Source organism: Protopterus annectens, chromosome 1.part1 (assembly GCF_019279795.1).
Source record: "Protopterus annectens isolate FY-2018-M chromosome 1.part1, PAN1.0, whole genome shotgun sequence".
NCBI lineage: Eukaryota > Metazoa > Chordata > Ceratodontiformes > Protopteridae > Protopterus > Protopterus annectens.
This window is the reverse complement of record NC_056726.1, coordinates 1,976,725,645-1,976,753,193: the sequence shown is the minus strand read 5'-3', so window position 1 is coordinate 1,976,753,193 and position 27,549 is coordinate 1,976,725,645. Positions and strand designations below refer to the sequence as shown.

The window sequence follows — 27,549 nt, the reverse complement described above, 5'->3', positions numbered from 1 at the left end:
ACAGTTGAAACATCTCGCGGCATACCGGACTCTGAATGGCTATCAGTAGAGGCCTGCGAATCTGAAGTAGCAGGTATCAGGGGCTGCGAAAGTGCCTCACTGAGTACCAGCGAACTGGCGACTGGCTTAGGAGAAGCATCGTTGGCAGCTTTGGACCTAGGCGGCCTGTCTCTGTCTTTACCTTTGCGTTTTTTCGGAATGTCGGTAGCCGGATGGCTTACCAAAGAAATATCAGGATAATTGAACCGAGCACCAAAATATTTAGAAGCGAAAATATACCGACGACGGATAGTTTGTGGTTTAAATAAGGCACAAAACCGACAGTGAGGTACGTCGTGATCAGGGCCTAGGCAAGGAATACAGTACGAATGAAAATCTTTATGAGGTATTTGCTTTCCACAAGTAATGCAATTATTTACTTTTACTGACATCGGTTTAGAGCAAGAAAAAGATTCCCCAATGTCGTACTTCGCTTTTAGTTGAAGACTTCGGTTCTGAAACTCAAAAACGAAAATTTCAGGAGTCGGCCGACCGGCACTTGCGAGCTGCTTCTGCTTCAGGCACCGCACCACAAGATCGACTGATGTAATGGTGTCGGCTGCATGTTTTATACCCCTGACGACCTGATGTCACGGAAGAAGGGACAGCAACCAACGCAGGACCCAATACTTTGTTAATCAGGCTGACTGAGGGCTACTGCAAGCAGATAACCCAAATGTGATGACTGCAACAGTGAAACACGAAGAACATCAGTGCAGGACTGATCTGAAAATGAAGAATTCCAGGTAGTCAGTCAAGACTTGTAAGTAAATCTCTGTACTCTTTAGACAAATCATCAATTTGAACACCTCTTCTAAAGCCTTCTAAATCCACACTGTAACTGTGCATTCATTTGAAGAATTATATGCACAACGCCAAGCTTCTGACAACTGAAATGTCCCAGAACTGATGAAGTGCTTGTACCAACTAGCCAGAATGAAATATGTTCACAACAGGCACTCAAGTACTAAGCGCTTGAAAAAAAACTATATAAAAAAAAAACTATAAAGATGGGACTACAGCTCCTTGTAGCTCATGTGGCCTTTTGATTATGAGCTTGGCAAGCAGCCATGGGAAGGGAGGAAGATTTTAGAGTTAGAAAGCCGGAAGGGAGTTTTAGGGTTAAGAAGCGGAAAGGAAGTTTTAGGTTTAGAGAGTGGGAGGGAGTTTTAGGCTTATGGAGCAATAGGGAAATTTAAGTTTAAGGAGAGGGATGGAGTTTTAGATTTAGGGAATGTTTGGGAGCTTTAGGGTCAGGGAAGTAGAGTTTGGATGGTTAGGGTAAGGAAGCGGGGGCTAGGGTTGGGAACTGTGGAGGAGTTTTAAGCCTAGAGTTAAGTTCTAATAGGGATACATAGATTTATACTGTCCAGCACTGGGAGAGCTACATAGAAACTGGAGATCAGGGCTAATGCAAGTTCAAGTTTACTTTCTTTCAAACTCAATGCTTTGAATTTTTGGACAGAAATTGCGTTATACCGCGCACTAGCATCAAGTCTAAACTCTACACTTCAGCATTTAATTTTAAGGTCTTCTTCCCATATTTTAACTGGTTTTCTGGTTATACCTTTGTTGTACTTTTTTCTTGCATACTGTTTACTTTATATACATTTTCAGTAGCCACAAACAACTCATGTTTGTGACTGCTCAAGTTCAAGTAATCCAAATGAAAACATTTATTTTGCTTTCATTTTATAAAATTAGCATTTCCTTTATCCACAGCTTTTCCACGCTTGGTTAATCACAACACATTTCGCTTTATCGTCCTTACAGCCACATATCTTACAGTACTTGTCAAAAACATATTTTCTTATTTCTACAGTTTAGAAAACTTTAATGACTAATTGTGTTCTATTTGTATTAATTTTAATGCTGTCTGTCTCACACGCAACATTCCACATATCAAGCTCTTCAGTAAACTATTTTAACTGTGATAAAAGTAATTTACTTTTACTTGACATTACATCTGATTTTCTAAACAATTTAAATCTTTTTTGATTATTTCTATTACAAAACAATTCTGTCTTGCACTAATTAATTGTACAGTTAACCAAATTTAGTCTTTAGCATGATTCTTTTATTAATGTAAACATCAAGATATGCAGTTGGACCTTATAAAGAACAGTTCTGGATATGTAGCAGATTTATCTCAGCATACAGTAATTCTGAAACTTCTTTCTTATCACAATGCTCTCTCTCTTTCTCTTTCTTGGAATTCAAATATATTAAAAACTCGCAGGGCTTCTTCTCCTGCAGTGTGCAAAAATGTAGAATTCCGCTTTTTAGGCTTTTCAGATATTCTACTCACAGTCAGAAATAAACAAAATTTCTGGAACCACAATTTCCATTTCTCAGATAAATTACCCTAGAGGGACAGGTTTCTTGGCAACTGCAGCAGCACCATTTCTCAAAATAAATAAACTAATCTGACACTATGTAAAGTACTGTTGAGTTAAGTTCCACTTACATTAACAGTAGATGTACATACAAACAACGCCTTACTGGCATATGGGTAGTAGTGCTCTGCTACCCTCCCTTTGGCAGTCTGTCAAAGATCGGAACTCCTTCCACTGCATGCCAGGATGAAGAACCAATCACCTAGAAGGACCATGAGAGCCCTTCATGTGCACAGACAGAACCCTTTCAATTTTCTATGGTCCAAAAGGAAGAGCAGATTGAAAAAAAGTACAGTTGTGTACACTTACCATAAATGTAGATGTTCGAGTGTATTCACTGTTGCAGTCATTACATTTGGGTTATCTGCTTGCAGTAGCCCTCAGCTGGCCTGATTAACAAAGTCTTGGGTCCTGCGTCGGTTGCTGTCCCTTCTTCCATTACATCAGGTCGTTAGGGGTATAAAACATGCAGCCGACGCCATTACATCAGTTTTTCTTGCCCCAGATGTCAGGTGCCCCCCTAATGGGAAGCAATTAAATCTATAAATACAAGGATATACCTCCAACAAAAAAGCAAATACACCAAAAAGCTTTTAGAGTATAGTAAGTGAGAGTAGAGGTATAAGCAAAAGAAGAAAGGGGGCTGGAGGGAGGATAGCCAGGACTGCAACAGTGAATAAACTCGAATATCTACATCTATGGTAAGTGTACACAACTGTACTATATTCTTCGTGTTTCACTGTTGCAGTCATTACATTTGGGTAGATTTCCAAAGCTAAGGTTGGGAGGAAGAATTTAAATAGAATTAGGACCAGCTATAAGGCCCTGCAAGACTGCAGTGGCAAAACCAGCTCTGGATTTAGAGAAAATTGGCAAATGATAATGCTTGGTGAAAGTATGTACAGAACTTCAGGTAGCAGCTTCTAGGATGTCCCTAGTAGGGATGCCCCTGAGAAAGGCTGCAAAGGTAGATGCAGCCCTGGTTGAATGGGGTCTGATGCAATGTGGGATAGGTTTTCCATGGTGCTTATAGCAGAAATAAATGCAGTGGTCTATCCACAGCTTTCCCCTCTGCCCCTGTAGCAAATGCCACCAGCAGTTGTTCAGATTTCCTTTGAGGTTTAGTCCTGTCCAAGTAGAATCTAATCTGTCTGTACACATCTAAAGAGTACAGTATCTGTTCCCCTTTGTTAGAGCTAGGTACTTTGTGAATACCCTGGGCGCAGCAGATAAGCCAAAGGGCAGTGCAGAGAACTGATAGTGCATGTAGCCTGCGTTGAAGCGCAGGTATCTTCTGCAAGACTCCCTGATAGGGATGTGCAGGTATGCTTCTTTTAAGTCTAGTGTTGCCAACCATGCATCTTTGCCTAGCATAGGAAGCAGCTGGTGAAGAGTCAGCATTTTGAATTTTGGAATCACCAGAAAGGTGTTTAGAATAGAAAGGTCCAGGATAGGACGCCATGTATTGCCTTTTCTGGGTACCAGGAAAAGTCTCGAAAATAAACCTTGTCCCTTTTCCTCTTCTGGTACCTACTGAATAGCTCCCATGTTTAAGAGAGAGAGTACTTGATTTTGGGCCTCTGCCCACTGATGTGGGGGTAGATCTGGCCACCAGACTGGTGTTGGTAACAGATGGAAATGAAATCTGTATCCTTGGGACACTATGTTTAAAACCCATTTGTCCTGGGTAATGATTTTCCAGTTTTTGGCCTGCAGACCAATCTTTCCACCTAAAGGAGTATTCAGTTGAGAAGTGCTTGGAAGTTTTAAAAGCAAGTCATTGAGATAGTCCCTTGGGACTGAAACCTGAGGTTTCTTCTGTGTCTGGGTTTGGCTTGAGAAGACCTGGAAGGGGCTGGAAAGGACCAGTTTTTAGAGGGCCAGTGCCTACTAAATCTAGGAGGCTGAACTTGTAAGAAATCTTTAACAGTTTGCATAGATTTAGCTTTATATTCCATCTTTTTAACAACTTCCTCAGCCTCGTTGCCAAACAGGCAGTCCTGATTTAAGGGAGCATCCAACAATTTAGCTTTAACATGATCAGGCAAACCTTGCTCCTTAAGCCAAGCATGCCTTCTGAGCACAGACCCAGTAACAGCAGCCCTGCAAGAGGCCTCTAATGAATCAAATCCACATTGCAAAGTATGTTTTCCAACCTGGTCAGAAGAATGCATTAAATCCTGTAATTCTTTATTTTCAGCACAGTCAGGAATTAACATCATTTTCTGTTTAAGCAATCCAATAACATGTTGTTGATACTTTAACATATGAAACTGGCAGTTTAAAGCCCTAATGGCCAAGGTTGCAGAAGTGTAAACTTTCTTACCCCATGTATCCAACGCCCTGGAGTCTCTATCAGAGTGGGTAGGATTTTTAGCAGTAGAAGCCTTAATGCCCTTGGGTCCCTGTTAAATAGTCTCTGGATCCGCAATAGGATTTTTAAAAAGGAACTTGTGTGAATCAGGAACCCTGTAATATCTGTCAGGTTTTCTGGGAGCAGGAGGCAAAGAATCAGGGGCCAAACTAGATTCTGAAAAGGCATCATCAACAATGTGAAGTACAGGAGGTATAGCTAAAGGCCTGTGCTGAGGGAGGAGTAAGAAATCCCTAAGCCTCTTTTTTGAATCCGAAATCTCCTGGCTTTCCCAGTGGAAATGCTCCCTTACAGTATGTAAGGTCTCACCAAAAAAAAAAAATCCTCTGGAGGGGAAGCAGAGGAGTCCTCTGCATCAGAATCCTCATAAGTAGATAAGGGCAAATCCAGATCATCAGAAGAATCAGAAAAATCAGAATCCTGTTCAGAAGATTCATAAACAACTTCAGTCTTAGGTCTCTTAGAAGGGGGAGGTTGGCTCCCCCTGATTTGAGTTATAAGATCTTCAACCATTCTTATCATTTGTTTTTTAGGCATACAGGCCTGAGCATGTGGCCTGGGCGTCGGTTTCTTAGGCATGGTTCGAGATTTTGGCCTAAATGAAGAAGGAGGCATTGGTTTAATATGCAAGTCCATAGGCCTGAATGCATCCTCAGAAGCCGGTGCCTGCACAGCGGCTCCGGACACATCCAAGGTAGAGACATCCATAGGTTCGATAGTTAAAGCATCTCGTGGCATACCGGACTCTGAATGGGTCTCAGTAGAGGCCTGCGAGTCAGAAGTAGCGGGTATCAGGGGCTGCGAAAGCGCCTCACTGAGTACCGGCGAACTGGCGACTGGCTTAGGAGAAGCGTCGTCGGCAGCTTTGGACCTCGGAGGCCTGTCTCTGTCTTTATCTTTGCATTTTTTCGGAATCCCGGTAGTCAGATGGCTAACTAATGACATTTCTGGATAATTAAACCGAAAACAAAAATATTTAGAAGTGAAAATATACTGACGACGGATAGTGTGCTGATTAAATAAAGCACAAAACCGACAGCAAGGTACGTCATGGTCAGGGCCTAGGCAAGGAATACAGTACGAATGAAAATCTTTGTGAGGTATTTGCTTTCCACAAGTAATGCAATTATTAACTTTTACTGACATTGGTAAGGAGCAAGAAAAAGTTTCCCCAACACGGTACTTAGCTTTAGTTGAAGACTTCGGTTCTGAAACTCGAAAACGAAAATTTCAGGAGTCGGCCGACCGGCACTTGCAAACTGCTTCTGCTTCGGGCACCGCACAGAATGAAATACTGATGTAATGGCGTCGGCTGCATGTTTTATACCCCTGACGACCTGACGTCATGGAAGAAGGGACAGCAACCGACGCAGGACCCAAGACTTTAATAATCAGGTCGACTGAGGGCTACTGCAAGCAGATAACCCAAATGTAATGACTGCAACAGTGAAACACGAAGAACATCAAGTTTTGCAAATACCTACTGTTCCAAACCAAAAATCACACACATGACAAAAAAGATTGCTGAACCAAAACACAACAGCAACTCCTGCAATTAAGTACATCCACCTAACAAAAGGGGGGTGGTGGGAGAAAACTGCCAGTAAGTCAGTGTGTTGTATGAACATCTATTGTTACAGGTAAGTGGAACTTATGCAACTGTACCATGTTCAATAAACACACTGCCTTACTGGCATATGGGTAGATTCCCAAAGTTTACCCGACTAAGAAGAGGAAGTTAAATGGTCCAGGAGCCCCTGGAGAATGGTCCTTATGAAACCTCCTCCTCTGAAACTAGAAAAAGCATCCAGTTTGTAGTGCTTTGTGAAGGTATGGGTGGTGGACCAAGTCACTGCCTCTATAATACTTCCAGAGTCCACTCTTTTCCAATATGCCACAGTAGAAGAAAAAGCCCTGGTGGAATGTGCCTTTACCTTGCCTGGATTTGCCTTTCCATGGTGGATGCAACAACAAAAAAAAAACGATATCAAAGGGCAACCAATGTGCAATGGATTGCTTAAAGACAGGCTGCCCTTTCTTTGTTTCAAAAAATGAAATACAAAAGCCTTTTGGTCTTCCTAAAGGGTTTCGTTCTGTCAAGGTAGTGCCTGAACTGCCTTTGAACATACAGGATATGAAGTATCTTCTTTCTCTTATTCTTAGGTTCTGGAATGAACACAGGGAGATTAACAGACTGCTTGAGAGTAAATTCTGAGACCACTTTCAGCAGGAAAGAAAGATTAGTGCATAAAACAATCCTGTCCCTGTGGCAAATCGGATAAAGTTGTCCCACCATGACAGACTGCAACTCTGAAACCTGACTTGCAGATGCCATGGCAATAAACATTGTTAAGAACTTGAGATCAGCATGAGCTGCTGGTTCAAAAGATGGTATGGTCAATTTTTCAAGAACATAATTTAGGACCCACAAAGGAGGAATTTCCTTGTGAGGGCATCTCATATGCAATACTCCTTTCATGAACCAAAAGAAAATAAGAAGGAGGAGGATCCACTGACCGACAAGCAGAGCTGTGCACTAAATGCACCTTAACGGACACATACAATAAGTCATTGTGAAGTAGCTAATGCAAATATTTCAAGACAGTGAATTCTCTGTTTTACATTTAGACATGACTTAGAAGATGTCACCCATATGTAAACATAAGATTTTCTAGTAGCACGTTTTCTGGCCACCTTTAACATCTGCGGCACACAGGGTCATAGGAAGTTACCAGACTAATGATCTTTGCGCTCTTACAAGCCTAGCCAAGTTCTATCCTTATTTTCATGATCAGCACCTGTTGCCCCTGTCCAATAGGAGGGACACAGGTGGAATCCCCCAGGTGAATTTACGGTTACCCAGTCAATCGTCCAGATTGCATTTGATGACGGCCAATGAGGTGCTCTGTTTGACATGAAATGGAAGTCTGTTCCAAAGGTGTGGTAACCTCTGGGAGACAAATCTGTCCCTCCAGCAGGTTCTACTAATGTCACATACCAGGTTAAGGTCTTTACAGCGAGTAACCCGTGTACCATTTGACTTGTGGATATGCAGCATTTCCAATAAAGCAGGGTCAGAGGTTGCCTAATATGCAAGGCAGAGATCACCTCTGAGTAGTCTGTATGAAACAGAATACAATGACAGTGATTTCAGATGATCCACATAGGACAGACACTGAAGACCTTGAATTTACCTTGTGAGGAACCTTTGTGGTCTATCTAATTGCTGCAGGTGCTTGGAAAGGTACATTCCAAAAGGTGTGTTGTACTCAATTATAGGCCTGATGAGAGAAGAGTACAGGGAGGTTATAACTTCTTTTTTTCTGTTGGCAATGCCCTTACTTATCAGATGAGCAATATACAGAATGCCCTTCTTACCACTGTGGAGATATAGTGATCAAAGGTAAAGGTTGCTGTCAATCTGTGTGCTTAGGTTTCTCACCACCGACGGTGTACTTAGGGTGTTCCTACTGATGTAGTAGTTAGCAGGAACATCGCTCTTACTGAAATGGATGACAATATATTTTTCCATTGAGTTTAAGGCCATGACTTTGGCACCAATCATTTGTTTGTGTAACACTCTCTTGTAGGATGTTGCCATCATTTGGAGATTCTATGACCGCACCCAGTTTGCAGTCATCAGCAAACTTTGTCAGCCATAGACCTTTAGTTTTTGCTTATACTTCAGAGAATTAGATCTCAAACAGTAGAGGTCCCGGGTCTATATTAGATCAGCAAAACGGCATTACAGCGAATGCCGTTTCACCAACACATATAGACCGAAATCTGAAAATAGCAAAGGCTCAGGTAAGCGATTCTTTTCCCAGGGAAAGAAAATCGCTTGGCCTAAGCAATGACATTTCCCTTTACCCTACTGTAGTGTGATCTTGCAGCTGGTATATTTAGTTGGGGGGGGGGCATGGGGGGGGGTGAAGCACTCCACTTAGTTATGTTTGTAACTGTGTGTATGTGTTTTTGGTGCTAGCGATTTCCCTCCCATGGAAAGAAATCACTGTTTTGAATGTTCGCGGTTTAGTGCTGTCGGCGTTTACGTGTCACTCAAGAGGCGTTCGATGTTATGTCTCTTCAAGCATTTAACATAGACCCGAGGTTCCAGGACTGATCCTTGTGGAACACGACTGGTTACTGGTCTGCTGCTGGAGGTGGATTCCCCTACTTTGACCATATGGGTTCTATCAGTGACCCAGTTAGCAACCCATCTAACTATATAAGCATTGATACCTAGCTGGGTGAGTCTGTCAATGATGCCTGAGTGGAGGACAGTATCAAAAGCCTTGGCTAAGTCTAGGTAGGTTGTATGCACAGATTTCCCCTTGACCAGGGCCTTGGTGACTATCTCGAAGAAGTCCACCAGGTTTAACAGGCATAATCTCCCTTTAACAAATCCAAACTGAGTAGGGTCAAATGTTTGGAGATTACCTATATCTTTTCTGATAAGGTCCATGATGATTCACTTTATGGCCCTGCAGGTAAGGCTAGTCAGGCTAATAGGTCTATAGTTCCCGGGGGTCTATCGAAGCACCACCTTTGTGCAAGAGGATAATGGTGGCCATTTTCTATTCCGCTGGGACAAAGCCAGTGCTTAGACTATGAGTGAAAAGAGTAACCAATAGTGTTGCTAATTCTTGTTGGAGCCCATGTAGGTCATAGCCTGGGAAGTTATCACGTCCCATAGATGCTGTGTTCTCGGCCTTGAAGAGAGTGTTTCCGACCTGCTTTTTAGCGATACAAGGTAGGGGACAGGTGGTAGGAATGACACGACAGTGAAGTTTTCATAGAACCTGTAGGCTAACAGGTTAGCTATGTCCACAGGCTCAGTATACGTGGCATCATTAAGTACTCCTCATTAAAACAAGTGCCTAAATCGATTGAATCATCCAGGCTACCAAAAGAAGTTTCTCCAAATCTGGGTGCATCAGTCACCTCTGAGACTGTGTGAGCAGATCCAGCTCGTAAGGAAGTTTGTGGTAATTGCCCTTGGCCAATACTATTAAAAGGGAGAACCAAGATTGCCTGGACCAATACGGGGTCATCACAATGATCTCTGGCATTTCTCTTTGAACCTTCAGAAGTACCTTGTGAATCAGTGGAATGGGGGGAAATGCATATAGGAACAGTCCCATTTAAGGCAATGAGGATGCATCTGTCCTCCTAACATGACTGCAAGGCTGTGTGGAAAGTACAGTTGTGTACACTTACCATAAATGTAGATGTTCGAGTGTATTCACTGTTGCAGTCATTACATTTGGTTAATCTGCTGGCAGGTTGCCCTCAGTCGGCCTGATTAACAAAGTCTTGGGTCCTGCATTGGTTGCTGTCCCTTCTTCCATGATGTCAGGTCATCAGGGGTATAAAACATGCAGCCGATGCCATTACATCAGTTTTTCTTGCCCCAAATATCAGGTGCCCCCCAAATGGGGAGCAAAATATATAAACAATTTAAAACACAAAAATATATAACTCCAAACAAAAGCAAATACACCAAAAAGGCTTTTAAGTGTAGAAATGTAAAGGAGACGCATACTAAGAGAAAAAAACAGGGGGCTGGAGGGAGGGCAACCAGGACTGCAACAGTGAATACACTCAAACATCTACATTTATGGTAAGTGTACACAACTGTACTTTGTTTTTCGTGTTTCACTGTTGCAGTCATTACATCTGGGTAGATTCCCAAAGCTATGGTTGCGAGGATAGATTTATACAGTATTAGGACCGGCTACAAGGCCCTGCAAGACAGCAGTGGAAAGCCAGCTCTGGATTCAGAGAAATTGGTAAGTGGTAGTGTTTGCTGAAAGTATGAACTGAACTCCAGGTAGCAGCTTCTAGAATATCCCTTTTAGGAACACCTCTGAGAAAGGCTGTAGAAGTAGATGCAGCCCTGGTGGAATGGGATCTGATCCCCTGGGGGATAGGTTTTCTATGGTGCTTATAGCAGAAATTAATGCAATGGCTTATCCATTTGGAAATGGTTTGCTTTGAAATAGCCTTTCCCTCTGCTCCTGCAGCAAATGCTACCAGCAGTTGTTCAGATTTTCTTTGAGATTTAGTCGTGTCCAAGTAAAATCTAAGTTGTCTGTGTACATTCAATTAATGCAGAATCTGCTCCCCTTTGTTCTGTGGATAGGGAAAGAAAGTTGGTAAATGAATGGACTGATTAAGAGCCACACTGGATACCACCTTGGGCATGAAGGATGGGTTGGTCCTGAGTGACACCCTGTCCGCATGAAAGATGATGAAAGGCTCCACTACCATAAGGGCCTGTAATTCAGAAATCCTTCTAGCCAAAGTGATTGCTAAAAGGAAGGCTGTTTTCCAGGAAAGGAATTTTAAGTATGCAGTAGCAGCTGGCTTGAAAGGAGGTAGAGTGAGTTTTTCCAATACAAAGTTAAGGTCCCAAGCAGGGGTTGGAGCTCCCCTGGGCGGCCTTAAGTTTTTGGCCCCTCTGAGATACTGCTTTAACAGAGGATGAGAGAAGAGGGGTGGTTCTGTGTTGTAATGAGCTGAAATGGCTGAGGCATGGATTTTTATGGAAGAAAAAGATAGGCCCTTGTGAAGCACCTCAGTTAAGTATTGCAAAATCTGAGGTAAATTGGGCACTGCTGTGGTCATCCCTTGAGATTGATTCCAGGCACAGAATCTTTTCCATTTGTCAGCATAGGATTTTCTGGTACTAGGTCTTCTCGCCTCCAAAATGACATCCATCAGAGGTTTGCTGAGGGATGCTAAGGGGGAATTTAAGTGATTAGCCAAGCTGCAAGATTCAATGTTTGGAGCTGAGGGTGCAGAATTTGGTTGTTCTGCTGAGACAGCAAAGAAGGTGTCTGAGGCAGGTGCCATGGAGAAAGTTGTGACAGACTGCATAGGAGTGGGTACCAGTGTTGGCAAGGCCAGTCTGGAGAAAGCAAAATCATCTTTGGTTTGTCCTGTTTGCTTTTAGTAAAACTTTGGAGAGCAAAGGCAGAGGGGAAAAAGCATAGACTGATAGGTTTTCCCAGCTGAAGGACAGAGCATCCACTTTCCAGGTTTTTAGGTGAGGAGTTCTTGTGCAAAATTTGTCCATCTGGTAGTTCTGGGGTGAGGCAGAGAGATCTATGTCTGGACTCCCCCATTTGCGTGTCAACATGTTGAAAATCCATGGTTCCAGTTTCCATTCGTGTGGGTCCATGAGATTTCTGCTTAGATCGTCTGCCAAAATATTCAGCTTTCCTGGCAGGAATTGGGCTTGTAGTTGTACTTGATAGCTCAAGGCCGTGTTCCACAATGCCATGGCTTGTCTGCAGAGGGGGTAGGAATGAGTACCCCCCTGCTTGTTTATGTACCACATAACTGTGGTGTTGTCCATCTTTACCATTAGTTGCCCTGGATGAAGGTAGTCCTTGAAGGCTGTCAGTGCTTTCTGTACAGCTAGCATTTCTTTTTGATTGATAAGAAGGTGCATTTGATTCGAGCTCCATTTGCCCTGAATTCACTTCCCTGCCAGATGAGCCCCCCATGCATAGTCTGATGCGTCTGTAGTTAGGGTTTGGGCGGCAGGGGGTGGTGTGAATGGCAGTCCCTTGTTTTGGTGGCAGGCCTCTGCCCACCATAGGAACTCTAGTTGCAGGCAAGGTATGATAGGAATCATTGTTTCCAGGCTGTGAGAATGTTGACTCCATAAACCTTTTAAGTACCACTGAAGTTTCCTCATATGCAGTCTTGCATATGGAATCAGAAGAATGCAGGAGGCCATGAACCCCAAGGCTTGCAGTATTTGTCTTGCTGATAGCAGGGTTTTTGTGACCGCCTGTTTGAAGCAAGTCACCAACTGAATTTGCTTTTCTGGCGTAAGGTAAGCCAACCGGGCAGTTGTATTTAAGCTTGCACCCAGGAATGTTATTTTTTGAGAGGGTACTAGTTGTGATTTCTTTTTATTTATGGTGTACCCTAAACAAGTTAGAACCCTTTTTACAAACGCCAGATGTTTTAGAAGAATGGCCTTGTTTTCTGCATGAATTAGACAATCGTCCAGGTATGGATAAATTTGAATATTTCTTTGCCTGCAAAAAGCAATTACTGGAGCCAGGCACTTTGTAAAGACTCTGGGTGCAGTAGATAAGCCAAAGGGCAGTGCAGACAACTGATAATGCAAAAAGCCTGCTTTGAAGTGGAGGTATCTTCTGCAAGATTCCCTGATTGGGATATGCAGGTATGCCTCTTTTAGCTCTAGAGTTGCCAACCAGGCATCTTTGCCTAGCATAGGAAGTAACTGGTGAAGAGTCAGCATCTTGAATTTTGGAATGTCCAGGAAAGTGTTTAGAGTAGACAAGGCCAGAAATGGAAGCCATGATTTGTCTTTTCTGGGTACCAGGAAAAGTCTGGAATAGAAACCTTGTCCCTTTTCTCCTTCTGGTACTAGCTGAATAGCCCCCATGTTTAAGAGGGAAAGTACTTGTTTCTGAGTCTCTGCCCTCTGATTTGGGGGCAGGTCTGGCCATCCACTTGGAGTTGGCAACGTGTGGAAATTAAATCTGTATCCCTGGGACACTATGTGAAACCCATTTGTCCTGGGTTATAAGTTGCCAGTTTTTTGCATGAAGTGCCAGTTTTCCCCCCAAAGGGGTGGCTAAAAGGTAAGTGCTTGGTAATTGTAAAGGAAAGTCATTAAGACTGTTTACCATAGGGAGGTGTCTTGTTGTTTCCAGATTTGGAAGAGGAGGCACCACATTGCTTAGTTTTGAAAGTCCCTTGGGACTAAAACTTGGTGCTTTTGGCATGTCTGGGTCTGGCTTGAGTGGCTCTGGAAGGAACTGGAAAGGACCAGTTCTTAGTAGGCCCATGCCTACTAAATCTTGGAGGTTGTACTTGTAAGAAATCTTTCACAGTCTGCATAGATTTAGCCTTATTTTCCATCTTTTTTAGAACTTCTTCAGCCTTATTGCCAAACAGACGGTCCTGCTGCAAAGGAGCATCCAGCAATTTTACTTTAACATGATCAGGCAGAGATTGCTCCTTAAGCCAAGCATGCCTTCTAAGTACAGACCCAGTAACAGCAGCCCTGCAAGAGGCCTCCAAAGAATCAAAACCACATTGCAAAATATGTTTTCCAACTTGTTCAGCTGAATGCAATAAATCCTGTAAATCTTTATTTTCCACACAGTCAGAAATCAACATCATTTTCTGTTTAAGCAGTCCCATGATATGCTGTTGATATTTAGCATATGAAATTGACAGTTTAAAGCCCTGATTGCCAAGGTTGCAGAAGTATAAACCTTTTTTCCCCATCTATCCAGTGCCCTGGAGTCTCTATCAGAAGGGGTAGGATTTTTAGCAGACGAAGCCTTAATGCCCTTGGGCCACTAAGAAATGGTTTCAGGGTCCGCAACAGGATTTCTGAAAAGGAATTTGTGGGAATCAGGAACCCTGTAGTATCTGTCTGGCTTACAAGGGGCCGGATGCAGAGAATCAGGGGCCATACTGGATTCTGAAAACACATCATCAACAATGTCTAGTACAGGAGGAATAGCCAAAGGCCTATGCTGAGGAAGAAGAAGAAAATCCCTAAGCCTCTTTTTGGATTCAGAAAAATCCTGACTTTCCCAGCGGAAATGTTCCCTTAAGGTATGTAAAGTTTCCCCAAAAGAAAAATCCTCAGGGGGAGAAGCAGAAGGAATGGAATCCTCTGCATCAGAGTCCTCATAAGTAGGTATAGACAAATCCTGTTCATTAGAAGAGTCAGAAATAATAGAATCCTGTTCAGAAGATTCATAGTCAAGATCAGCCCTAGGCCTCTTTGAAGGTGGAGGTTGGCTACCCCTGATTAGAGTAATTAAATCTTCAGCCATTTTGATCATTTGTTTTTTTAGGCATAGGGGCCTGCACATATGGCCTAGGTGTCAGTTTTTTAGACATAGATCGGGATTTTGGCCTTAATATTGAAGATGGCGTTGGTTTAATATACAAGTCTGTAGGCCTGAATACACCCTCAGAAGCCAGTGCCTGCACAGTGGCTCCGGACCCATCCAAGGTAGAGACATCTGCAGGTTCCATAACTGAAGCATCTCGTGGCATACCGGACTCCGAATGGGTCTCAGTAGAAGCCTGTGAATCAGAAGTAGTGGGTATCAGGGGCTGTGAAAGCGCCTCACTGAGTACCGGCGAACTGGCGACTGACTTAGGAGAAACGTCGTCGACAGTTTTATTTATTTTATTTTACATTTGTTGACTGGGCTAGTCTAGCTGGAGAAATTTCCATTTTCAGTAGCAGCCCGGGGAGAAAAGCTCCACAGAGTGAGATACATACAGCAAAACTATCATACCAAAATAGAATAATGATAATAATAACAGTAATAATAATATTAGAGTTAGTAATATGGTTTGCAATAAAAAACAAAAACTAGTAAACCCTTCAATGTAAAGTACTACTACAGGAGTTAATTCCTATGACACACAATACTATCTACATGACATTGTACAAATTGAGAAAGAGAAGGAAGAAAAAAGAAAAAAGCTGATTGGATAGTAAATAAAGGAAAGTATGTAAGGAAAGTAGAGTGAAAAGAAAGTATGGGAAAAGATAGGGATTAAAAGTGGAAAAAAAAAGCAAACAATACAGATAACAGGTAGAGAAGTAGTGAGGGAGAAGAGAAGACAAATAGTGAGAAGTGTCTCAAGGAGTAAGAGAGATAGTTTTATTTAGTTAGAGCTGAACATTGTGGCAAATAAATTAGGTAGATCCTGAGCAATTCTGCATGAGTGGAAGCTCAAGGCACTGGTGCTCCAGGATCTAGTCCAGATGAGGGGAAGTTTTGGACCTTAACGGCCTGTCTCTGCCTTTTTCTTTGCGTTTTTTAGGTATTCCGGTAGTCAGATTGCTAACCAACGTCATTTCTAGATAATTAAACCGTGATCCAAAATATTTAGAAGCAAAAATGTACCGACGACAGATAGTGCTTTGATTAAATAAAGCACAGAACCGACAGTAAGGTATGTCGTGGTCAGAGCCTAGGCAAGAAATACAGTACAAGTGAAAATTCTTATGAGGTATTTGTTTCCCACAAGTAATACAATTATTAACTTTTACTGACATCGGTAAGGAGCAAGAAAAAGTTTCCCCAAAGGGGTACTTAGCTTTTTAGTTGAAGACTTCTGTTCTGAAACTCGAAAACGCAAATTTCAGGAGTCGGCCGACTGGCACTTGCAAAATGCTTCTGCTTCGGGCACCGGGCAGCAAGAAAGACTGATGTAATGGTGTCAGCTGCATGTTTTATACCCCTGACAACCTGACGTCATGGAAGAAGGGACAACCGATGCAGGACCCAAGATTTTGTTAATCAGGCCGACTGTGGGCAACCTGCCAGCAGATTACCCAAATGTAATGACTGCAACAGTGAAACACGAAGAACATCAGAATTTCTCCAGCTGTACGTTTTGAAAGGAGGTAAACGGCTTTATTTAAGATGTTCCCCTCATCTGGACTAGATCCTGGAACACCAGTGCCTTGAGCTTCCACTCATGCAGAATTGCTCAGGATCTGCCTAATTTATTTGCCACAATGTTCAGCTCTAATGGTATATAGGATGCTTGAAGAGTCAAAGAATACCAAGAAGCCTACTCATAGGCTTTCACTGTCAACTGGCACAGAGGATAGTACCTTGTACTCTCTTGTTTGTTGAGGTACCACGTCACGGTGATGTTGTCTGTAACCACTAGAAGAGGATCTGGAGTCCAAAGGTGGTGAAGGACTTTCGAGGCATGAATCATTGCCAACATCTGCATGATACTGATGTGCTTCCATACATCCTTGGGCCCTCAAGTGGCTTGCATCCCCAATGACAAAGCTTCCCAGGTGAAATGAGATGAATCTGGACATACTGTACTGGCACCAAAGGAAGCCCTGAACTGATACTCAACTGATCTCTCCACCACTGTGACTCTGGTCTGATGAAAGGCAGCACCTGCAACTGGGATTCTAGGCAATGGAGATGCTAGGTCCAACCATTGTGGGCATACCACTGAATTTTTTTCATGTGAAGATGAGCTAATAGTATCATGAAAGTCGTGGATGCTATGAATCTAAGAATTTAAAAAAATCTCTCTCTCTGAAGCAACACTCTCTTGTTGGAGTTGATCACGCATTCCAGAAAGCTGAGTCTTTGTGAGGGTGTCAGACATGGCTTTTGGAGGTTCAACTTGAACCCTAGATGGGAGATTAAGGTTGAGACCATCTCTAGCGATTCCAAACACCTGGATGCAGACTGCACCCATCAACAAGTTGTCCAAGCATTGAAAGACCTGAATGTCCCGTGTCTGACAGTGAGCCACTACTGGAGAAAGGTATTCGGTGCACATTCACAATGCAGTGGATATCTAAAATGACAATACACAAAAATCATAGTGCAAAGCAGACACAACAAATCTCAGATATCTCTTAAAGCAATGAGCAATGAGGATATGATGATAGACATCCTTCAAGTCCAGGGTCTCCATGAAGCAGTTGTCTGTCAACAGAGAAAAGCACTGTCTGCAGGTGAACATCTTGATTTTGGGGACCTTGGCAAATGTATTCAGAAAAGAAAGGTCCAAAACTGGTCTCCATGACTGCTCTTTTTTTGGAAGCAAGGAAATTCTGGAGTAGAAAATGCTCATTCTTTCAGAAGAAGGGACAAAATCTATGACCCCTGAGTCCAGCATTTCCTGGAGAATAGGAAGGGATAACAAAGTCTGGTCTTGCAGATGAGGGGAAATACCCCTCCCGAATGGAGACAGGTAGTCACTCCACTGCCATTTGTAACCCATGCCAACAATGTTTAGCACCCTTTTATCGAAAACCACTGATAGCCTGGTCACCTTGTTGAGAGCTAACTTGAGAGATGAGGCACCTGACAAGGGACTTGATAACGGTGTGTGCCGCTCCTTGGCACAGTCATAAGTTGGGAGGGGAGGTATCGTTTTTGGGAAAGGGACCCTTCTTGTTTGGCTTGGTGGAGTTGTCATCTTGCTATTTCCTTTCATTGCTTTGGTTCTTGTTCAGCTAGGACTTCTGTTTGTTAGGCTATCAAACATTATCTAGCTTAAAGGGGGAGGATATGGGAATATGGAACATTTTTGACACTCTTTGCATCACTTTACCTCGGTCATCCCAGTGTTTAAGAATCTGATTAGCATCAGTCAAGAGGGTGCATTCAAAATCTATTTTTTAACTCATCAGAAAAATTCTGGAAGTGCAACCATGCATACCTCCTAATCACCACTGACAATGCTGCTTTTCCAGAAATAGCATCACCTTCACCCCCCCCCCATACACACACACACACACACACACACACACACACACACACACACACACACACACACACACACACACACACACACTTCTAGAAATAGTATCAGCCTCCTGTAAGGTGTTTCTAAAACTGAGAAACATTAGAGACAATATCTTTAACACAGGCCTTTTGCTTTGCAGGCAATGATGCAGCAAACTTGTCTAAACTGTACATGCATTTCAGCACAAATTTCCACATAAAACATTGGCAGTTAAACACTTTAAAAGCTGCCATGCTGGACTGTGCCAACTTCTTTCCCTGAGATTATAGCTAATTGCCTATTTTATCTTGAGGGACTGCATTAGAAAAAGACATGGTCTTCTTATTACCAAAAGTCAATGGGGACACTGAAGTAGGGTCTGCATACAAAGAGGCATGGAGGCCAGGGAAAGCTGAGGATATTCTAAATACCTTAAACATTTTCTGACGCAAAGCCTCTATAAAGATAAGGGAACTACAAGTTTTATTGAAGATAACTTCCAATACTGAGATTAATGGAGGAAAGTTGTCAATGTCTGGGACCTCATTCTCCAAGAGATCATAAACACTGTTAATCTCAGGGGCAGCTAGAGACAGCTCCCAGTTAAATACATCAATAAATATAGTCAACATTTGGGAAAAAGAAAACATTTCTTTGGGTACCTGTACCTGTTCATCATTAGGGGAACCTGACTGATCTGACTCAGACAGGTCAGACTCCTCAGGCACAGAATCTTCTGCAAAAGAAGGATGCTTAGTAGAATGATCAGTGGTGGAAGCTCCATCCTTACTCATAGCTTGGGTACATATCCCATAGTCAACTGCTTAAATAATGGATCTAGCCACAGCTATCACCTCAGGTGAAAAAACAGTCAGAGACTGTTGTCCCACCACCTGGTGAATCTTCTGCCTCTTTTTGGCATACACAACACTAATGGGGGAATCCCCTGACAGAGGAGTGTCAATATTGGCAACAGATTCTGCACCCTTGACTTCCTTGGAACCTAAAATGTTTGGTTCTCCCATACCTGCAGTAGGCAATGGTTTACCTCTGGAGGATGTTTCTGTCTCGTGTCATACACAGCTGTGGTACTATGACCACCCCAGGGGATCTGGAGTTAACAGAAGGCAAGTGGTCCAATGGCCTGCCTGAAGCTAAATATACTATGGAGTCACAAACCGTAGGCTAGGGCATATATATTTTTTATTTACTCTTTTGTTTTTAAGGTGCAGAAGGAGAAGACAATTGGGCTGGACTCTGAGTCCATCAAGTCAAGGGACAAGAAACTAGACAGCTCAATAGCAAATACTGGTTGCACGGTCAGTCCAGTAAGAAGATACACAAATCCCACTTTTCTCCCTCTTAATAGCAAACTAAAGACTACTTCTGTAAGGATACTATTCTGAACACTGTACTGAAAAAATGACAGTAGTTCAAAGTACAAAAATCATCCACAAAAGGCCCCTGATTTTGTATAAAAAGGGGCTAGTTTCAGTCCAAACAAATGGACATAGAAAAAAAAAACGTTTTAGACAAGAAATAAATAATAAACTGATTAAAAATTATTTTCACAAATATTTAGTATAAGAAGATCACCAAAAGCACACTGAAGTCTATTTTGCAGGGATTACTATTCTAAAGACTGCCCTGGATAAAATGACAGTTTTAGTAACACAGTTCAAGTACAAAATACATGCACATAAACTCCCTAGTTTTGTAAAAAAAAAAAAAAAAAAGGGCTAGTTTTAGTCCAAATGATTAAATGCAGCCTAAAACAGTATTAGACAAGAAATAAATCATAAACTGATGAAAAACTTGTCAGAAATGTTTAACATAAAAAATGGCACAAAAATCATAATTTAAACGAAAATAAAATCATTTAATACGCTGTAATCCTATGCAGCCATCTCAAATAATCATAGCCTCCAAAGAAAAAAAAATGCAATATTACCAAGTTTTCCAGTCAAAACTTTTAAATGAAGCTTTAAATTAACAGGCCTTAATGTGCTAGTAAATGTAAAAACAGAAGCATTTACAGCAGTTATAATCAGAAAAAAAACAGTCAAAACAGACGAATACATTATTCAAGCACTGTAATAAAACCAAAGGAATTTCACTGTAATAAAACCCAAAGGAATTTCTTATCTAAGCTAACGTTGTGGGGTACGATGCCAGGGCACTTCTATGGTCTAGGCTTGTAAAAGCTCCAGGGCCATTAGCCTAGTACACACCTATGAACCTATAAACCTAAGCTCTGTAGCTGATGTCACAGTTTGAGAAAAACAATATCCCAAGAATTTTTCCTCTGACTATGGCACAAGAAAACTGAAACAGTTCTGTCTTTGAGTGTGAAAAGCTGACTTGGTCCTGCCAGGTGACTGATTCTTTACCCTCACAGGCAGGCAGTGGGAGAAGTTCTAAGCTTTGACAGATAGCCAGAGGGACAGAAGCAGGGCACTACTACCCATCTGCCACTAAGGCAGTGTGTTTGTTGAACACTGATGGTATTTGAAAACACACAAATAATAAGGACACTGACTGCATGTGGCCAGCTTCTTCAGCACTTAAAGTTACAAACATACATTACATTACACAAAATATCTGTCACATCATGTAACTTTAGTAGGAACTTCAGTTCTTACCTGGATTTTTACCGCAATGACTATGGAGTTCAGATCTTTGTCTAGCTCTTTTAGCACAGTTAGTTTCTTCAAAGTTAGGGTACACAGTCTAAAGTAAGAAAGAAATTTTCTATCATAATGCTGCAAATACCCACATGTAGGTATATAAAAAAACATTCTTAACAACTTAAGATGAGAATAACATAAATATAAAGGCCACCTTTGCTTTTTTTCTGTGTAACAATGATGAAGTGGATGCAAGCTTATATATATCTCGTACCACCCCTTAAAACTGGGGCATTACATTTCTTTCATGGCACAGTTTTACAGATAAAAAATACAATCATTTAGCTATCTACCCTGAAATACAATGTCTAAGGAGACATGAAACACAATTTTCTTAAATGATGTGTTGTGCAGAAAATATATAATAAACAAAATACACTGCTTGCTTTAATCTGAAATGAAATTAAATTCATCTATTAATGTGTTTGTGTCTTGCTGATACAGGCATGGAAGTCTTATGCATTCTAAAACTTTCAGCAATTTTAAACACGTATCTAGGCAGCAGCCACAATTACACTATAATCATAATATATTTAAGCAATACTCCCTTGTAGGTGGCAGGTAACTCAAATTTTACAGAGTTAGGGAACATAGTCTGCAACCTTGTGACCTTCCTCCACTGTGAATAAAAACACAAAATATCCACAATTGTATCACTTTGTACTGCCATTATGCAACTATCTTACTTTCAAAAGTAAATCCTTTCTTAAAATGCTGCACTATATATATATAATACAATCCACAGTGCTAAGCCATCTCTATGAACTGATGAGAGTCAGCAGGATACCTTTACAATGTAGTGTGTGTGTGCATGTACATGTACATGACAAAGCATTCAAAGCACATCATGAGTGCACTTGGTGCCACTGCAGAGGTAAAAGGCAATAGAAGGTGTCAGGTATAGTTTGAATACGCAGAATAGGCATGTTTCAGAATTAGAAAGATGTAGGTGTTATTAATTTAAAATGAATGCTATTTGAAAAGGTTATCTTTTTATGTGGAATAAATGTTTTAATTTTGTTTAGCAGCTTTATATTGACGAAATGGTAAATGTTTTTGAATTTGTATAGCATATGTACTGATCTGCATTTCAGAAAAGCTAATGAAATCATTGGTGTGGGATATTCAGTGGTGCAGTGGGTAGTGTTGTCTCTTCACAGCAAGAAGTTCTCTGGTTCAATTATCGGCTGGGGTGCCCTCTGTGCAGAGTCTGCACGTCCTTCTTGCATTTGCGTGGGTTTATTCCAGGTGCTCTGGTTTGTTCCCACATTCCAAAGACATTTGTCTGGAGTGTTTCTCCCCAGGTCTCTGCTGAAAATGGACTCTGTCCCAGTTGGACTTTCCCAGTGAACAAATGTTAAATAAAAAATATTCAATTTTATCTCCCAACATAAGTGCAATGCACCTCAGTGGGATTTAAAAGTGGGATTTAAACTCTGTCCAATGCACAGTGTAAACTAATGAGCTAATATATACCCAGATTTCAGTCTTTTTTTACACGATGATTTTTATTAACATTGTCATAAATGTGAGGCTATTTGATACTGTTATCTGTGCTAGCATGGCTGCCTGAAGTTTTGTAAATAATTGCAAAAAGTTGTAAATTACCCTGTGTTACATATGCCAGCGTGACTAGCTGTAATTTTGTAAATACATTTATGTCTTTTGATTATCACTCTAATTTATGCAAGATATTTGAATGTCAAACAGTGTTCTTCTGGCTGACCAAATGTACATATTCTTTGCAAAGAGAATTCTGAAAGTATGTTGTGCTAGAATCAGCTGACCTAGATGTGATGTCACTGGGTGCCAGAGCTGGTAGAACAGAATCTTCACTGCAGCTGTTTGTTTACTTTCTGAAGTCTGATATGACTGAGTAGAATTTTCATAGCAGCTTCCTGTTACTTTCAAAAAAGATCTGCTATAAAAACAGGTTCTGAGTCAGTTGTTCAGTTTTTCATTCAGTTATTTCCAGAGCTGTTCAGCAGGAGTATTCCAGGGTAGTTATTCCATTTCCTGAGGACAGACAACAGCCTGGAGTGCAGTCATAATTCCTTATCCTGCCTTGCAGGAGTAAGAGTATAATCTTGCCTTGCTCATTTATTTAGATTAGATAGTGACCGTTAATCTTCAGATAATCAGAGAAGTACAGCTAGATAGAGGTTTTCTAAAATCAATGTGCTATCTATCTTACAGTATTACTTCATATTGCCTGTGTGTGAAACTCTAATATTTATTGGAATCAGTTATTCAGTATTTACATGTTTTAAATCCCGTTATTTATTATTAAATATTTTACTACTTGTCATTGTGGCTGCTTATTTAGTGAATCCTTTTAACAACATAAGAGTGTTTATGCTTACTGTGATAACACCAGGGTCACTCCGAAAAGCTTTACTGCTTGGGATACATGCTACCATTTGTTTCAATATCTATTTTACCCAATATAATTGAACATCCCTTTTGAAGGGTACTGTGGAACTTGACTGGTGGCAGCCATTACCTTGTAATCTGGGCAGAGAAACACAGCAGGTAAATCCGTGTCAGTCTTTCCCAAGAGTGTGTGTATGTGTGAATATCAGACATTTAAGAGTGAGTGTGCCAGATACCTAGAACTGGGACACAGTGCTCTGCAGTGGTTAGTGTGGAGACTCATTTGGGGATCTTCAGTAAAGCATACAGTCCAGTCCCAGGTTTGGAGCCTGTTCCTGGTGTACTCTTAGGAGAAATTGTGTATTTCTATCCCTGCTTTTAGTGATACTCCCTTACCGGAGACAGTGGTGAGGATTAAGGATCCTTAGTTACTGCCCCAGGGAAAAGAGGGCGTCACATATTGGTGCCAGTGGTGTATCTTAATTGATCTTTAATAGCTTGTGGGTAGCTGTCACCGAGGTGTGCACTCTCAACAGCTACAAGGTAAACATACAGAGTTTCACTGTCACAACAGTTTTATCCATTTTGTAGTTAGTTTAGTTAGGGAAAGCAGGCAAATTTGTCAGCAGAAGACTATAGCAAGCTGACAAGGAACCAGTTGGCCAAGATGTGTGAGGTCAAAGGACTGGTGCATGCCAACCTGACTAAGAAAGCAATGATCACAGCTGCAGAGCAGCAGCTCAGAGAATATCCAGTCTGGCACTGAGGATAAGCAGCCTTCCAAGAAAAGACAGTTCACCTTTTCCTCAGAGAACTTAAAAATCTGTCTGGATTTAAAGAGACTCGAACTGGAGGCTGAAGAAAGGGAGAAGCAGAGTCAATACGAACTGTAATGTTTGGAGGCTGAGGAGAGGGAGAAGCAGCATCAGCACAAAAAGGAACTGGAGACCAGCATTTGGAGATGGAAGCTGAAGAAAATGAGAGGCACAGACAGCATGAAAAGGAGCTTCTAACCCTTCACCAGGGTCATATAGGTAACCGGGAAGGGAATGACCAAACCCCACAAGCCATCAAGGTTTGTAAACTATTTCCTAAGTACAGGGAATGAGATGACTTTGATAGTTTTATTTATAAATTTGAGAGGGTATGTAAACAGTGTAATGTTGATCAAGGGCTCTGGGAACAGTTCCTGAACCCCTTACTCCATGGTAAAGCTGTTAATGCAACTTGTGAACTGTTTGATATTGAATGTTTGAATTACGATAGTGTAAAACAATGTTTACTTGATTGTTTCAAATTAACCCCTGAAATGTTTAGAAAAAAAAATTGTGAGCATAGACACAAGGCAGATGAAAGTGTATGTGATTACATATCTGACTTAAGTACTTACTTTCACAGGTGGGTGACTGGGCGTCTGGTCACCACTTTTGAAGGACTGGCAGACCTGTTAGTGAGGGAACAAGCTTTCAGCACTTTGCCTGAGGCCATAATAATCTGGTTGGCAGAGCGAGTGTGTAACTCTGCAAATGAGTTGGAAGAAAAGGGGATCTCTACTTGGCAAGCAGGGCACCAATGCATAAGAAAGGGATACCCAGTGCTGCACATGGACCTACGGGAACTCATGGGAGCAGCCTAAATCACTGCAACAGAGTTCACCAGTAACAGGGGAACTAGTTCAAGCACACAGTCAGGATCAGGGATTAGATGCTTCAAATGTAATCAGAGAGGCCATGTAGCATACAAATGTCCATTGAAGCAAGGGGAGAAACAAAAGGTGAGGGAGTCAGCAACTGGGAATGACAAAATGCCAGTGGAAAGTTGTCTGGAAAAGTACAGTTGTGTACCTACCATAAATGTAGATATTCGAGTGTATTCACTGTTTCAGTCATTACACTTGGGTCATCCTGCTGGCAGGCGACCCGCAGTCGGCCCGAGTTCCAAAGTATTGGTCCGGCGTCGGTTGCTGTCGCCTCTTCCCTGACGTCACTGCGCCAGGGGTATAAAAGTTGCAACCGACGCCATTTTCTTCAGTTTTTCTTGCCCCAGATGTCAGGTGCCCCCAGATAGGAAGGCTGAAAAGATAAAACTATGCCAAACAACCATGCATATATTACTATACACATTTCCTTCATCTACAAGCAAATACACCACATAGGTTGTATAGAGTTGAGAAGTACAGAATAGTCCCAGCAAAGAGGAGGATGGTGGGTGGGTAACCTGGACTGCAACAGTGAATACACTCGAACATCTACATTTATGGTCGGTACACAAAGTACAGTTTTGTACCTACCATAAATGTAGATGTTTGAGTGCTCATACAGCTGCAGTCATTACAGATGGGTTATCCTGCTGTCAGGCGGGTCCTCGGTCGGCCAAATTCCAAAGTCTAGGTCCGGCGTTGGTTGTCATCGCTTCTTCCCTGACGTCAGAGTGGCATTTCTTCAGTTTTTCTTGCCCCAGATGTCAGGTGCCCCTAGAAGGAAGACAAACATAATGTTATGCAAAGATGCAATGTTGATAAATCAAAAACAGTAGTTGCAAGCAAATACACCATAAAAGAATACCCCAAAAAGGTTATATGAAAAGGTGTTTGTCATAAGGCCTGTCCTAAGAGGGGATGAAGGGAGGGTAACCTGGACTGCAGCTGTATGAGCACTCGAACATCTACATTTATGGTAGGTACAAAACTGTACTATGTTCATCGTGCATACAGCTGCAGTCATTACAGTTGGGTAGAATCCCAAAGCTAAGTAAGGGTGGTAGGCACTAAGTGGAACTAGGAGGGGCTAGGATGCCCTGCAGGACTGCTGTGGCAAAGCCCGCTCTAGATTTTGAGTATAGTGGGAGGTGATAGTGTTTGGAGAAAGTGTGCACTGAACTCCAGGTGGCTGCTTCCAAAATGTCCTTGGTAGGGACCCCCCCTGAGGAAGGCTGCAGAGGTAGCTGTGGCTCTGGTGGAGTGGGATCTGATGCATGCAGGCACAGTTTTTCCATGAAATGAGTAACAAAAGCGTATGCAGTGGGCTATCCATTTTGAAATTGTCTGTTTGGAAATAGCCTTTCCTTGAGCACCTGCAGCATAGGACACAAAGAGTTGCTCAGATTTCCTGAATGGCTTTGTCCTGTCCAAATAGTAACGAAGTTGTCTGTGAATGTCCAAGGAATGTAGTAGTCTTTCCCCTTTGTTTTGTGGATTAGGATAAAAGGTAGGTAAGTGGATAGTCTGGTTCAAAGCTACACTGGATACTACCTTTGGCATAAAGGTAGGGTTGGTTCGTAAGGAAACTCTGTCCTGATGAAAAATGATGAATGGTTGCACAGCCATGAGGGCCTGTAGCTCCGAAACCCTGCATGCTGAGGTGATACCCAGAAGAAAGGCTGTTTTCCATGACAAGTACTGTAGCTCTGTTGAAGAAGCTGGCTCGAAGGGAGGAAGGATCAGCTTTTCCAATACGAAGTTGAGGTTCCAAGCAGGGACTGGTGGTTTCCTTGTGGGTTTTATATTCTTTGCCCCTCTGAGGAACTACCTTAAGAGAGGATGAGAGAATAAAGGAGGATCTGTGTTATATTGTGCAGAAATGGCTGAAGCGTGGATCTTGATCGAGGAGAAGGAAAGTCCATTGTTTAACATCTCAGCTAGGTACTGTAAAATTTGAGGTATATTTATTACCCAAGGATTCTGTCCCTTTTCTTGATTCCAGGCACAAAATTGTTTCCATTTGGCGGAGTAGGCTTTTCTAGTAGAAGGTCTTCTGGCCTCCAAGATGACATCCTGCACCTCCTTGGAGAGGAGAATCTGTTGGGAAATCAAGGAATTCTCCATGCAGCTAGATTTAGGGTTTTGAGATGGCTGTGAAGGGTTTTGTAGTTGTGCTGGGACAACAAAAGAGGGACTAGAGGTAGGATCCATGGTGGGGAATGTGTCAGGCTCTTCAGGAGCGGATACCAGTGTTGTCTTGGCCAGTCTGGAGCAATGAGAATCATTTTCGGTCTCTCTGCTCTGGCTTTTAATAGAACTTTGGGCAGCAGAGGAAGAGGCGGGAAGGCATAGACTGTCAATGTTGCCCAATTGAAGGAAAGTACATCCACTTTCCAGGCCTGTGGATGACAGGTCCTTGAACAAATTTTTTTCAACTGGCAATTTCTGCGGGTAGCAAAGAGATCTATGTCTGGCTGTCCCCATGCCTGAGTTATCTTTGTGAAAACTTGAGGATACAACTTCCATTCGTGTGGATCTGTCATATTTCTGCTTAGGTTGTCTGCCAGTGTGTTTTCCTTTCCTGGCAGGAATTGTGCCTGTAGTTGAATTTGCAATTCCAGTGCTGTGTTCCATAGGGTCATGGCTTGCCTGCACAGGGGGTATGAATGAGTTCCCCCC

General features: G+C 42.1%; 1 protein-coding gene across 2 annotated transcripts in view; it reads right to left on the bottom strand.

Annotated features, from left to right (window-relative positions):
- LOC122813124 (phosphofurin acidic cluster sorting protein 1-like) overlaps positions 1-27,549 on the bottom strand; it is a 3,500,289-nt gene that overhangs the window by 3,200,358 nt on the left and 272,382 nt on the right. For both annotated transcript variants that reach the window (XM_044085266.1, XM_044085275.1), the window contains exon 2: positions 20,754-20,841. In XM_044085266.1, coding sequence (XP_043941201.1) covers positions 20,754-20,841 — 88 coding nt within the window. The remainder of the gene's footprint in view (positions 1-20,753; positions 20,842-27,549) is intronic.